We start from the raw sequence: 15,000 nt of genomic DNA, 5'->3' as shown, positions 1-15,000 counted from the left end.
ACAAGGCCTACCTGACTTTAGCTGTTTTTGTGAAAGAAAAGTTTCATTTCTTTTAATATTAGTATAGTTGTTGTTTTTTTGTTTTTTATCATTGTATTATTAGTATTATTAGAGTATTGTGATTGTTATTTTTATTAGTTGTAGTTGTACTATAACATTAATGACAATGATGTTGGTAATGAAAATAAACTTTTCTTTCCAAAAATTCAAGGAATAGGGTAGATAGGTGAGGTCAACTAGCCTCAGTAATTGAGTCCTTGGTGCCCAAGTGACATGTGGAGTCATAGATGGTTTTGATCTTAAAGGAAGGAAGAAATTAAAATTCATTGTATACAGAGAAATCGCAGTATGCTTCATAGATTACATGAGAAAAATGGATGAATTCATATCAAGGTCAATAACATTGAATGGTTTGATATAATCACTGTTCTTGCAGATGCTAGATTATATAACTACTTCATATACTGACATCTGCTGCTCTTCACAGGAGAACACTAGCACCATTGAATCCCCGAATCAGAATTCTGTAGCCGGCGGCAACATGAGTGGAGCCGGTAGCAGCGACAGCGGGCTCGACCTGTCGGGAAAGCTTATCATCAAGGTACGTCCAAGAAGAGTCTCTGCGGTTGGCATAGTCTGGAATTCAGATTTCATAAATCGGGAAGTTTTTCAAGGACAAAGCTTTGGGGGTGTATTCAATTAGATAATAGCCTTTATCAGTAGCTGATATTTTTTCCCCTGTTCAAGTATATTGATAAAGATGGGTAAACATATTGTCACAACTATTTGATTGTAAAGAGAAAAAAAAGAAAGAGAGAGAAAGCAGTTTTGATAAAAATTTCAGCTTGTTTATATTAGAATTTCTCTATCAAATTTTCAGTATGTTCTAGGCTATTGAACATATTCCTCTTTTGACCTGAGATTTACAATAATGAATACAATGAAACTTATTCAAATCTTTTGCTTCAGGCCCAGCTGGGTGACGACATCCGGAGGATCCCCATCCACAATGAAGACATGACCTATGATGAACTGATCCTCATGATGCAGAGGGTCTTCAGGGGCTCTCTGTCACCAGATGATGACATCACTCTGAAGTATAAGGTATATTCGTGTAAATTTTGTCGTCATTTTTTTAGTGGCTAAGAAAATGTAATTGATGTTTATCGTATACATTTTCCAATCTTAAAATCCTCAATGTTTTATCTTGTTTTAGTGGTCATAGAAAGTAAAATGTAATTATTGATCAGTACATTTTCTGATATGTATTCATATTTTTGCTATATCATGAATAATCAGTCACTGAATATTTAGTTTGCATATATAGATGAAACCTTTGCAAAATGATGCTTGCATTTTAAAGAGATCCTTGGACTGTACTATAACCTAATTCACTCCACGCAGGATGAAGACGGTGACCTGGTGACCATTTTTGACAGCTCTGACCTGGCCTTTGCCATTCAGTGCAGTCGCATCCTCAGGCTGACCATCCTCCCCAACGGCCAGAAGTCTGCTGCCATGGCCCCCCCCTTCTCAGTGAGTCCTCCTTGGTTATGATTGTTTTGCTATTTTGATTGACTTTTTTTTAGAGACATGAGAATTATTATTTTGTGGTTTTACATGTTTTACTTTGGGTTTGTATAGAGGATGCACAGCCAATGTTGATGTCTTAGTCTTGTGTCTATATGATGACATTTCTTTGCAATATGCATTTGTATAGTGTTTGATTAGTGTTTAGATAGTTAACATATACAAATAGTCACTGAGCATAATTCTGAATGCTTGGAGTCATTTTATGTAAATAGATATTAACCCACTTACGACGGGGGCATTCCAGCCTTGAATGTCACAATGCCGGGGCGTTCGAATTATTAGGCCTAAATCAATTAAATGGCTGGCACAATACTGTGCCGCCCGGCCACTGGGCTTTTGAATGCGCGGTACAGTACTATACCACCCGTCCAGAGAGGGTTAACCCATCCACGACGGGGGCATTCTAGCCTTGAATGTCACAATGCCGGGGCGTTCAAATTATTAGGCCTAAATCAATTGAATGGCTGGCACAATACTGTGCCGCCCGGCCACTGGGCTTTTGAATGAGCGGTACCACCCGTCCAGAGAGGGTTAAGAAATGTCTACAAGTAACTTTCTCTAACCACAATATATACAAGAAATATGAGCAAACCAATACCTCTTTTGTTCTCTTCAACTAGACACTGACTGTCCGACGAGAACTCCGAGCCATTCGCGACCGAGTTACAGCCCTGCTTGATACCCTTGATGTGTCCTCAGACGTGGGCCCAAAGGCTACTGCCGACTCTGATGCTGGTGAGTTGGCACATTGCATAAAGTCCCCCTGCTCTTTTCTTTTTTTTTTCTGAACAACGGCTAGAGCTACCAGTCCTGTGAGGCTGGTCACCTAAGGTCTTAAAATTACAGAGCAAAACACGAAATTCCTTTCAGTTTCCTCAATATTTTCTTTCCTTTTGAAAGGACTAAGTGGATTTGTTTTGAGCATGTCCAAGGGAACTTCTCAAAGATGACCTATATGAGATTCTGTATTTTTATTTCTTATATATTGAAAGGAATTGTGTTTTGGTAAGAGATAACATATACTGACTGTAAAATATAAAGCATGTTTTTCTTCAGAGAGAATAAATATTCAAAGCAAATTAATTGATAAAATACTTCACATCCCCTCATTCACAAACGGCTGAATCAGCCATCATATCAAAGTAAAAAAATCACCAGAGATCTAAATTTGAAATGCTCTTTTATAAATTAGCTTGCTGAAATTGTGACAAAGTTTGTCGATTTTGCAATTCCATCGTATTTCGCAAAGAATCATTCCATCAGGTGGCAACAGTGGGGCTACAGCATCTCCTGCACCCAACTCCAACATGCAGTTGACTGTGTCCTCAAAGGAATTTGATCCTCTACAGGCATCCGAACAACAGGTTGGGCTTTGTTACATTTTTCACTCTATTTTACGTTAGATTACTATTCATGCATTATCCTTTTTCTTACAGTTTGATAATATCGGATCCTTGCTTTGAATTTGTCTTTACGTTGTCTCTGGGGCGACATTGCCTTTGCTTTCAGGGTTTGCTTGTGCTTCATGTAAAATTGATGTGATGTAGCAAAAAAATATAACAACTAATGGGTTTTCAAATTGATTGAACTGTGAGTATTTCTTTATGCAGACTGAGATTAAATTGTAAAAAAAAAGAAACATCATCTCTCTTCTTTTCACAAATCACATCTGAAAGACTAATCTAATTAACCCATCTCCGACGGGGGAATTCTAGCCTTGAATGTCCAAATGCCGGGGCGTTCGAATTATTAGGCCTAAATCAATTGAATGGCTGGCACAATACTGTGCCGCCCGGCAACTGGGCTTTTGAATGCGCGGTACACATGCTGTACCACCCGTCCTGTGTGGGTTAAATGAAATAAAAATTGTGTCCACAAAGATACAGCATGATAAGGTAATGCTTTGCAAAAAGATTGATTTTTTTCCCTCAAGCTAATTGATTGAAAAGTGGTGATATTTTTTTATCAGGCTGTTGTGATCTCCAGTTATTTCCTTTAGTTATTCTTTGTCTCTTATATAATTGAAATAGGAAAGATAGTCTAATAGATGACTATTTGGCATCACCTGCAAACTCTTTAAAGTTTATTTCCTGTGTCTGTCCTTATTTATTGGTTGTGATAACACTGTTACTGCTCTTCTGTGTATATTTCCCAATAAATTCTTTGTCATTATTCTCCCTTTTGTTCTTGATATTTCATCCTCTTTTAAGATAATGAAACTCACGTTGATTTGCTAATGTAAATTACACAAAGGCATCTACATTTCAGCAGCCAACTCAGCAGCAACAACAACCCAAAGCTCAGACAAACAGTCAGCAGCATCCACCAGCCAGCACACCCACCCCAGCAACAGGGGCTCCGAGTGAAGGTTTGTGGATAGAATGTTATGTGACAGGAAAGCAAGATTGCGTGTTCTCTGATAATCTCTGACAGGAACTTAAACGTTGCTTTAAACTTCTTTTTTTTTTACTTTACTGTAAACTTTTTTTCATTATTGATTTACCACTATTTTATCATGATACCAAGTTTTATTGAACCTGAATATTTATATCTTTTGGACTTCTGTAAAGATTTTAGTAGAAGTGCCTCAGAAAAATCATTTGCTTGGCTCTAGCTTTTAGACTTGGGACATAAATCCAATGGCAACTGCTTTTTTCTCTGGGATTATTTGACAACAATAATATCTAGCCCTTGATTTTTTTATCTGTAGTAATTGGCAACAATAATTTTTAGCCCTTGGCATTTGTCTCCTGGGAATATACATTTCTTGTTGCATCGAGTCCAGCTTCTTCCCTTTTTCTCCATCTTTTGTGATACATAATTTTTTCTTCGTCTGTTCGTTGTTTGTCTTTTGTATTTGCTCTTTTTAAAGTCTGTTGAAGTTCTTTACCTTCATTTTGATTCTTGTTTTGTGTTCGTTATCTGCTCCCTCTTTCTTATGTTTCAATTGTATGCCCCCTTGTTTCACCTCTCTCTCCCGTCCTTGAATCATATGGGTGAGTGTATATTTATTCCTTGTGTTCTTTGTGTTTCACTGGTTACTTGTCTTCCTTTCCTATTCGTTTTTCCACTCTCTCACTCTAGGAACAGTAAGCAGTGCACTTTAAGCTGTTGGATGAGGGTGAGGGGCTTGTCACCAGGAGACGGATAGGTTGTGTGAGCAACTGTTTTTTAAGGAAGGGGAAAGGAACTGATATTGCTCTCCCTCGTTTGCTCTCCTCCTCTCTTCCTCTATGTTGTAGATTTTTTTTAATGCATTTTATTTTCTTTTTCTTTTTTTTTTTTTTTTTCTTTTTTTTTTTTTTTTTTAGTTTTTGTTAATCCAGTGCCTTAACTCGTTAACGCTGGGTGACAATATATCACGTCTTATGGTGGCAGTACTTGCCACCAGGGACCAGATATCTTGTGGCTTTTCATAGGGCTAGTTTGCCAGGTGATTGGGGCCATAGCGGTCAGCCACAGCCAAAGCAGGCGAACAGCCAGAGTGTTAGGCATAAGAGAGACGGGTGACAAGATATCATATCAAGTTGTGGCAGTGTCAGCCGCCGGGGACAAGATATTTTGTTGTGGCAATCCTCCTGGTGGGTACGCCTGGTGATCAAGCTTATAGCGCTTGGTCACAGCCAGTGTGGGCAAAAATCCAGAGGCATTAGACTTACACATTTGAAATATCCCGGCATTTCGACCATTTGGAGCCAAAACAGCCCCATCGATAATAGGTTAAGACCCTATTTGGAGTCCACTCCTACAGGCTCTACATCTCACTCATTAGAGCTGTGTAAATGTACATAAGAATGCCAATCTTACATACAGCAAAGCACAGTAAATTATGTATTTTTCTATGGGTTAGGTTTGCAATGCTTTGCAAGCGACGGATTTTGGCAAATAGCTTTGGTCCTATTGACTGTAGTCCACTTTCTTTGGCACACTAGAATCATTATTCCATGATATATAATTGATTACCTAACTGAGTAGATACAGCAACACAGAAATGCATAAGCTTAACTGCATTTCCTTAAAGCTTATTTTATCATTTATGAAACACTAGCTAAAATTCCTAATGGTCAATGTAAAATTCTAGAAATAAGGTTGTGTATGCATACTTTTATGAAGAGGCATAAATGCTGTACATTCTTTTTGTGAAAGTTCCAGTATGGAAAGTTATCCAGACAGTAGAAAATATCACATTTCATGTAAGAAATTTCAATAGAAATAAATTATTTTTTGTTAACCCATTGACAGCGGATGGCATGATTTGCTGCCAAGGCAGAGTCGATCGTAGACAAGGATGGCACCGTGCCAAACAACATAAACCTGCCACATGACTGTATACATATTTTATTAAAACAGTGACTAATGGGTTAAACAAAACTTGCTGGAGTCCCAATGATCTAGGGATTAAAGGTCTGAGCTTATAATGTGCTTTAATATCTTAAGAAAGGGTGACTTGTAGTTTGCATATGGCAATGCAGGGAAGCAAGGGTTCCGGTTACCATGCAACAACTTTGCTAAGATTTTTTTTTTTCCTGTCTGTTAGATACCTATTAGATCTAACACAAGTACTGTATTTTGTGGCATATGGGGCATAATTCTCTTTCTCTTTCTTTTCTCTCTCTCTTTCTCTCTCTCTCTTTCTCTCTCTCTTTCTCTCTCTCTTTTTCTCTCTCTCTCTCTTTCTCTCTCTCTCTCTTTCTCTCTCTCTCTCTTTCTCTCTCTCTCTCTTTCTCTCTCTCTCTCTTTCTTTCTCTCTCTCTTTCTCTCTCTCTCTCTTTCTCTCTCTCTCTCTTTCTCTCTCTCTCTCTTTCTCTCTCTCTCTTTCTTTCTCTCTCTCTCTCTCTCTCTCTCTCTCTCTCTCTCTCTCTCTCTCTCTCTCTCTCTCTCTCTCTCTCTCTCTCTTTCTCTCTCTCTTTCTCTTTCTCTCTCTTCTCTCTCTTTCTCTCTTTCTCTCTCTTTCTCTCTCTCTCTCTCTCTCTCTCTCTCTCTCTCTCTCTCTCTCTCTCTTTCTCTCTCTTTCTCTCTCTTTCTCTCTCTTTCTCTCTTTCTCTCTCTTTCTCTCTTTCTCTCTCTTTCTCTCTCTTTCTCTCTCTTTCTCTCTCTTTCTCTCTCTTTCTCTCTCTTTCTCTCTCTTTCTCTCTTTCTCTCTCTTTCTCTCTTTCTCTCTTTCTCTCTCTTCTCTCTCTCTCTCTCTCTCTCTCTCTCTCTCTCTCTCTCTCTCTCTCTCTCTCTCTCTCTCTCTCTCTCTCTCTCTCTCTCTCTCTCTCTCTCTATCCTCTTGTTTTCTTCAGAATTCAAACTCATAATTATCCTATGTGGTGAAGGTCATGCTTGGGGTTTGAGTAATCAGTTAAACAAGGAGAACTTTTTGATCACAAATAGAACATTAGCATGTAAATTAGCAGGTAACAATAACTTTCCAAGTAAAAAAAAAAATGCATTTAATGTTTGATTATCAGCAATTGATGTAAAACTTTTCTGTCTTTATAAACAGCCACTTTTATTTTCCTAGAAAAGATTGAGCCTCGTAATGACAAACTCTATATGAATCACAGGTGTAAGGTAGGGTAGACCTGGCTGGCACTAACTAGGTTATTACTTGTCATTAAAACCAGAAGCCAATTATCTGATGTGCACAGACCTTGAGCGTTAGCTTTAGTATGGCCATAGAGGATCAGCAATGAGAGATAAGTTCTGCATTAGAGTTTGAATTTAGGATATGTCTTTTATGCTTGTGTGTCTCACATGCCACAGAATACAGTAATTTGTGCTGTGACCAATCTGCAAATGGCTGTATTTAAGCAAAGTCCTAGTCAAAAAAAAAATATATATGTATAGAAATGCATTAATATTGATTTTGAAATTGCAACAATAGTATCAAGTTTTGGCAATAGTGATTAAAATTCCTATTGGCACATTTCATTTTCTTTATAGCATCAGCCGTTGTTCAAGATACAAAGGTATATGAAGAAGTCATGTCATCCTTTGGCATCGCAGAAGGTAAACACAAAGGTGTTTCGCATGTATCAGCTAGACTGAAAAGTGTCATTTACAAGCTCTGAAGTGAATGACTATTTTCATATACTAACCATGTTGGATTAGTGAAGATTAGATTAATCTACACCCACACACATATTCACACACACACATACACACACACACACACGCACTCACTCACTCACTCACTCACTTTCATCTTCCCCATTCCCTTCCTTAACTATATATTTTTCCTATCAAAAACCCATAATGTTACACACAACTTTTTTATCATGACTAAAGCTAATGTAGATATAAGATATTAAAGCATGGAAACTGCATTTTTGTAATGTGAGATTAACTCTGTGATATAACAAATGTTTCCATAGAAATATCAATTCCTCTCGTGCCAAAAGAGAGAAAGGCAAAAAGGATAAGCATAGGTACATGAAGAAGCAAAAAAAATTGTTGAAAGTAATCACTAGGTAAACATTTATCCTTGTTGTGGTTGTGTTGAAACTGACAGATTATCATTTTATTACGTTGTGTGATATAGACGCCCTGAACTCGGTGGCAGAACATGCAACGAAGTTTGAAGGTTATTGGTAAATTTAGCAATATAACAGGCCACGCACGGGTTGGAATCATGAACTGTAATCCTGTTACAGTTATAGAGCGAATTAGTTTTATTGAACTTTTGTTCAAATGCTGGCTTGAGACATCTACTGGGATTTATAAGGCTGCTTGTACATTATTTGATGAATTATTTTAGTTTATCAGCTGAACCCAATATACGTGGATAGTTTAGTCTTTTTCTGTTGCATCATATGCTGTATCATCCTTTTTTTGACTATCCAGCTGTCTTGTTTTCATTTGTTGTGATCTCCCCCGTTTGCAGCTGAGGCATCTGCAAGTGCTGGTACTTCACAAGGAGAGAAGCCTGCATCTGCATCTGCCAGCTCCACCCCAGCCGCTTACCACCTCCAGCAGCAGAAGCCTCAAGTGCCTCCATCACAGCAGCCAGCGCAGCAGCAACCAGCGCAGCAGCAACCACCAACACAGCAGCAACAACAACACCCAGGCTACCCAGGGTTTGGTGCTGGTAAGGTTTGGCAATTTTCTTCAGTTGTGACCACTTTGCTGCACCCTTATGAAGCACAAAGATCATTGGAGTAAAAAATTCCAACATTCTAAATTGTGTTTGCTGTTTGCGACTGTCTCCTTTCCGTGTTTACTTTTACTTTTTTTTCGCTTTTGCTATGACCTGGTTTTGTAAAATTGAGGTGCTTCATTGATGTGGTAAAGTTTATTCTGTCAAATATATTTCCTTTTGGTGTTTACTTTCTCCTTGTGTTGAGAATAATGTGCCTACAGGTTCTCATAATTTGTAGTTGCCAGAGTTGGAACCAGCATTGGAAACTTTTGCTTTGTTTCTATCTTAACAACTTTTTTTTTTTTTTTTTTTTTTTTTTTTTTTTTTTTTTTTTTCAATGGTGATACGCCACCATTATGTTAAACAAACTACAGTATCTGTTTCATCAAAATTATCAAATATGAATTGCCACTTTGAAACTTGTAAAGCTATCATGCTTTCGTATATTAACTATTCTGCCTGATTGTTATAAATGTCCCAAGAAAAAAAGTATCTGAGTTTGCAACAAAATACATGCAATTTAAAACAATAGTTGATGATATGCTATGATGTATATCATACTTTTTAGTGAATTGCATGACTAGATATGGATTGCCTCATATTTGCTGAAATTGTGACACTGAAATTGTCATGATTGGTGACTTTTTGATGTTAGAGATAGGATTAACTCTGTTTGAGTTTACATCACTACTTATCTTAATCAAAGGGACATAATATTGTAAATTGTGGTGGCACAATGTATGACAGTAGCAGTGAAGCTTTATTTTATCAGTTTGCCAGATAAAAGCTTTGTGAATAGTGTATCTCTCTCTCTCTCTTTCTCTTTCTTTTTAATGATTTCCTCTACTTCCTCCTGTCTAGTTTGTTCTTCCGTTTGCTTGAGTAGTGTCAGTCTAGGCAGATATTGATGTGTAAATGCAAAAGCTAGTTAGTTATTGGTATCCTTAACCCATTCGCGCCAGACAGACATGCTGACACATTTCGTGGTTTTTCGCCCCGGCGTGAATGGGTTAATAGTGCATGCTTATTTAGTATGACACAACCTCATGCACTTGTAGGTATCAAATCACTTTATTTTTATTAACCCAATGACGACGGTGCGTCACACCCGTGTGACACAGCACAAAAAACGTTCGTTCGGGCGTCATCCTATGAAAAAATGATTATTTTATTGCAATAATCGCACCGGCATATGGATTTTTATTTATTTGATGTTTCATTGCAATTAATATATTTTTTATGTGAGCATTTGAGGTAAGAAAAAGACAAGATTCTGTCTCTTTTTAGTTATTTCTTTTTGGCATTTATCAGGTTGAAAGAAAAGAGTTTGGTGAGATACAGTATGTGGTTTAGAATGTTTTATTTTTTCTGTCTCACAGTTGCACATCATGCAAGCAAGGTGTTTTTGTTGCACTCACCAAATCCATTTAAACTAACTACTTAGAAGCCACAGACTGATCTATGAAAGATCTAAATAAAAAGAAAAAAAAAAGGTTTTGAAGCCATTTTGTTTATTTTTCTTACACTTCATGTGTGTTGCATGAATTATATTTTTATTTTATATATATGTTAAGAATGTTTGATATTTGCTGTTACTTGTGTATTATTTTATGTCACATATGTCTAACTTGTCATGGAAAGTGTTTTGGAGTGTTTTAGAAGTAGTCCCATACCTGAATTCATAGAATGTTCAGTACTTAAGGACAGTTTACATTCTGTGTTAATTATATTTGAATTTGTTTGTAGACTTCTGTTATGTGCTTTGCAAAGTTGACTGCTTCTTTTTTTTTTGTCCATGCCTTCACCCAACCCTGTGATGTCACGCCATGCCAGTTTTGGTTGAGTTATTGTTTATTCATGTATGTTTTCCTTCAGCTCGAGCCCCTGCCTCTCAGCATGGACCTTATCCACACTTCCAAGGTAAAGATTCCCCTTTTGCTCAGAGTAGTTTAGTCGACGATCCCGTGCCATGACAGTGAGTGACACAGTTCCCCATTTGAGAGCACCACATGGATTTTATATTTGGTTTAGGGCTCAGTTTCCATTATGTTGCAATGTAGCTTTCAGTTTGCATTTTGCAATAGCTGGCCAAAAACATTGTTTGTCATCTGAAAGAAATAAAACCTGTAAGCTAGCCAATGACGGTAATTGCACCATTTTAAAGTAAATGCGCCAAAAGCCATTCATAAAAAGGAACTAAGTCTTACCGTTCTTCCTGCAGCATCGAAAATGCAAAAGATGTCATTAATGTTATTTTGTACACCTGTGTAATATGATGCGTCATAGTTTACCATCTTCACATGATTACAGCACCATTGTGATTTTCGTCTAGGTGATTGCACAAATGTAGAATGCTTTAAACGTATTTGTGATGTCTGCTGGCTGCTATGTTTATTGTGCTTGATAACAGGGATTTAGTTATGTGTATTTGCCAAGCATTGGCGTACATGAGAATGGTGCTTATTAATTCAATTATAGTGATTGAATAAACCTCTGCTCACCCTTATGTAAGATCAAGTTGGAATATTTTTATTCTAAGAGGAATTATATAGCATTAAAAATTAGGTCATAAATAAGGAAAGACAATAAACACATGTTGGAAACAACTCGCTGGCTTACAACCCCCAGCTGACTGTTGGGTTTATCATATTCCGCATGCTGGAGCTGTGGAATTGTTAATGTATGAATATCCATGAAACTGGCTTAATTATACAATAAGAAATAATGTAAATAGTCATGAGATACTAATATATCATCATCTTTTTTTTTAATGAATTAATCTGTGTAGCAGTTATTGTTTGTCTTCCAGATGATTGGATTATCAAAGGCCAAAGCAGGATTACACAAACATTTTACACGTGATCTGTACATATTCACTTTACACTCTGAATGTATAATTATTTTCTCTGATTTATAAGTATGTATGATGTCTTGGTGTACTTTTAGTTAATATTTAACTTCTTTTGAAGATCCAACCATCTGAAATGATTTAGGAAAAACTGCAACTACCAAATGCCTTGCTGTAGGTAAATCTGATAGCACTAGTGATATCCACATATATGCAAAGGTATACAAATGTAATCCTCATGAGTGTAAGTGGGCTAACTGTACATGCTAATTTCAGATATGTGTGTATCCTCATTTTACTCATGTTTGTATTTGAATGTATTTCTATGTATTTATTCGTTTTTATCTACTTGACTGCAGGGGCTTGGAAAAGTTATTAGCTTCAGATGGAAAGTAAATACTGTATGTAGTACTTGAATGAGTTTGTAAGCTGTCTTTGCTACAGGATGACTTACACCACTCAGTACAGTTTCCTCTCACCAGTTTCCATTGAATCTCATGCAGGTTATGCTTACTAGAAAGAAAGGGAATATTAGCTATAATAATATTGTGGAGATGTATGAAGAAGGCTGTTATTGATAGGAATAGGTGTGACATGTAGGCAAAACTTTAAACATGGCTGTTGGATCTAAAATGAACTGACGACTGATGTAAAGGTCTATGGGAGAATTAACAGAAATGGTAAAGCTATACTATTATCATTATTGTCCCTATTTCTAAAATTATTATTACTGTATATTGTTGTTATTGGTTTTACTATTGTTATAGTCATTGCCATGATGTAGTTAACCCTTGAAAGCACATGCCATCTTATGACCCGATGCATATGTGGGGAACCGGTATGATAAACGGTGACTTCTCTCTACTCTTATTCAGTTGAGACAAATAAATAAATGAATAAATAAATAAATGAGGTACATTTCTGGAACCTGTAGATCAAAATCTTTGCTTGAAAACATTACAATGTGTGAAAACATCAAGTATCATGTGGGAATATCGTTAAGAGGTTGCCCTGCGTCCTCTGCATCCTCCCTGGACCGAGCATAAATATAGGATGCCTGTCCTTTGGTCTTTTTATAGGTGGCCTAAGTATCTCGGGAATATTTTAGATATGATAAACACCATCTTTCTCTCTCTCCTCTCTTCCCATCCCCCCCCTTCTCTCTCTCTCTCTCTCTCTCTCTCTCTCTCTCTCTCTCTCTCTCTCTCTCTCTCTCTCTCTCTCTCTCTCTCTCTCTCTCTCTCTCTCTCTCTTTCTCTTTCTCTCTTTCTTCTACTCCCCCAATCACTTTCCCTGCCACTCCCACTCTCTCTCACTCCCCCTGCCACTGTCCCAAGATAAGCAAAATGTGTAGCTGCACTCTAAAACTCTCCCTCTCCTTCTTTGCAGGCCAACACTATGGGGCTTCAGGTGATGTGTCGGGAGGGGCAGCCCCAAGAAGTGGCGTTCCCCCCAACACAATGACTCCCGGTGCAGCTGGGACCACACCGCCCGTTGGTCCAGCACAGCAGCAGCAGCAGTACTACCAAGGATATCAGCCACACCCACAGTTCCAAGGGTAATAGGATTCTAACATGTTGATAATCTGAGACATTTTGTTAATTACTTCGTCTAGGCACCGGGCCTTGTGTTACATATAACTGTCCTGTGGTAGGAGCATTTATATTGTTAAATACACTTAAAAGGAGAAACTATAAGTGTTATCTATCAAAACTGATAACTCTTTCATACTTGCTATATCTCAAATCCTGACTTTTTTTTTCTTTTCTTTTTATTTATGTATTAGGCTTTATATTCCAGACTTAAAGGTGTCCTAGATCCCCCCCCCTCCCTATTTTATAACCACTAACAAGGATCAGGTATTATAAGCCTCTCCTATTCATATCAGATACCCAGTGAGCAGTAGCCAGCCAGGTGGATTTCCCCAGCAATACCCAGGACAGCAGTATCCACCCACATATACGCAGGCAGGACCACCAAGTGCTGGACCTCAACCTGCCCAGCCCGGCCCACCTACTGGCCCACGACCACCAATGAGCAGGTAGCCATTAGATAGTGATTTATTAATGTCAGGAAATCTATCCATAGGAATTTATACATTGGTAATCTAGTGATATATTAATGTTAGGAAATCTATCCGTAGGAATTCGTAAATTGGTAATCTAGTGATATATTAATGTTAGGAAATCTATCCGTAGGAATTCGTACATTGGTAATCTAGTGATATATTAATGTCAGGAAATCTATCCGTAGGAATTCGTACATTGGTAATCTAGTGATATATTAATGTTAGGAAATCTATCCGTAGGAATTCGCACATTGGTAATCTGTAAGAATTCTTCATTTGATAGTATTAACGAAGTGTCGAAGTGAAGCATATTTTCTGATATGATGGGCCCCTCACTGTCAGAATTAATATTATTGGATAGAAAAGCTAACTGTAGTTGACCTAAGATAACACTTCTTAATGCCTTTCAGATATCCAACCCAACCCAGTGGCTTTCAGCAGCAGTGGGGCCAGTGAAATAAAAGAAGAAAAATCAGCGAATCCAGTAGAACATAACAGCCAGGAGTAGAAAATCACTGCAGCATTTACTCTCTTCCCTGATTAATGCAAGAAGATGGGGAACCAACAGATTTGACTTCCATGATGTAGCACTTATTCGTTTTAGATTATTGTCCGGTAAATAAGAAATAAACGTTATTTAGAATTTATAATCGAGTTATTCATTCCATCATTTTGTTCAACAACAAAAATATCTCTTATTTCATCATTATGTACAACTGTATTGTCTCAATTTTTTTCACAGCAATTATTAAAGAAACACATAACAAACATACGAATGTGTGTGTGTAAAAATAATACTATTTTATATACACAAAAGGAAACATAACCATAAAAGAAAAGAAAATTGAATATATATACCTATAGATAAATAGATATACATATATTTTTACATGCACACAGTAGCGGTTAGGCAGCGGTACTTTCGGGGCCGTTTATTAAGGGCGCACAATACTCCGTAATTTCCCGAACACGTGTGAAAGGCGCAAACTTACAAATGAGGTGCTTGAAAGGACCATAATAGTTCCACCGTTTGGATTCAATCGGTATCGTCAATGAAGGTTAAAACATTAAAACAATTTTGCATCCTAACAACATAACAATTATTACAGCTTTAAGGGACACTACTGTATATACATATATATGTGAAACTAATATATAAACGCGAACCCACGTACGAAATAAAAACAACTACAAAAAGAGAACTCAAGTCTTGGCCTTTCAAATTTACGGGTTACTCTTTGGATATTGAAAGTCAAAGGACAGAAAGACATGGATAAGGTCACAGGTGGAGGGTCAAGGTCAAGCAATCTTAGGAAAGCTTCACCTATTAATAATGAGGTAAAGTCGTCCATTCTCCACTTGCCAGAA

General features: G+C 37.4%; 1 protein-coding gene across 22 annotated transcripts in view; it reads left to right on the top strand.

Annotated features, from left to right (window-relative positions):
• Nucleotides 1-14,282, top strand: part of LOC122244424 (uncharacterized) — a 17,062-nt gene extending 2,780 nt beyond the window's left edge. For 4 of the 22 annotated variants that reach the window (XM_086544161.1, XM_086544162.1, XM_043002317.2 and 1 more), the window contains exons 2-13: nucleotides 488-601; nucleotides 970-1,104; nucleotides 1,405-1,536; nucleotides 2,214-2,328; nucleotides 2,857-2,957; nucleotides 3,862-3,961; nucleotides 7,522-7,587; nucleotides 8,462-8,665; nucleotides 10,592-10,636; nucleotides 12,954-13,122; nucleotides 13,453-13,605; nucleotides 14,043-14,282. In XM_086544161.1, the coding sequence (XP_086400287.1) occupies nucleotides 542-601; nucleotides 970-1,104; nucleotides 1,405-1,536; nucleotides 2,214-2,328; nucleotides 2,857-2,957; nucleotides 3,862-3,961; nucleotides 7,522-7,587; nucleotides 8,462-8,665; nucleotides 10,592-10,636; nucleotides 12,954-13,122; nucleotides 13,453-13,605; nucleotides 14,043-14,088 (1,326 nt within the window). In that variant the 5' untranslated portion in view covers nucleotides 488-541 and the 3' untranslated portion in view covers nucleotides 14,089-14,282. The remainder of the gene's footprint in view (nucleotides 1-487; nucleotides 602-969; nucleotides 1,105-1,404; nucleotides 1,537-2,213; nucleotides 2,329-2,856; nucleotides 2,958-3,861; nucleotides 3,962-7,521; nucleotides 7,588-8,461; nucleotides 8,666-10,591; nucleotides 10,637-12,953; nucleotides 13,123-13,452; nucleotides 13,606-14,042) is intronic. The other 18 variants (XM_086544169.1, XM_086544170.1, XM_086544171.1 and 15 more) reach the window with 7 other exon arrangements.
• The last annotated feature ends 718 nt before the right edge of the window (nucleotides 14,283-15,000 follow it).

Source organism: Penaeus japonicus, unplaced genomic scaffold (assembly GCF_977035675.1).
Source record: "Penaeus japonicus unplaced genomic scaffold, GWHDUDI00000001_assembly GWHDUDI00000014, whole genome shotgun sequence".
In the NCBI taxonomy this organism is placed as follows: domain Eukaryota; kingdom Metazoa; phylum Arthropoda; class Malacostraca; order Decapoda; family Penaeidae; genus Penaeus; species Penaeus japonicus.
This window is presented reverse-complemented; position numbering and strand designations above follow the sequence as displayed.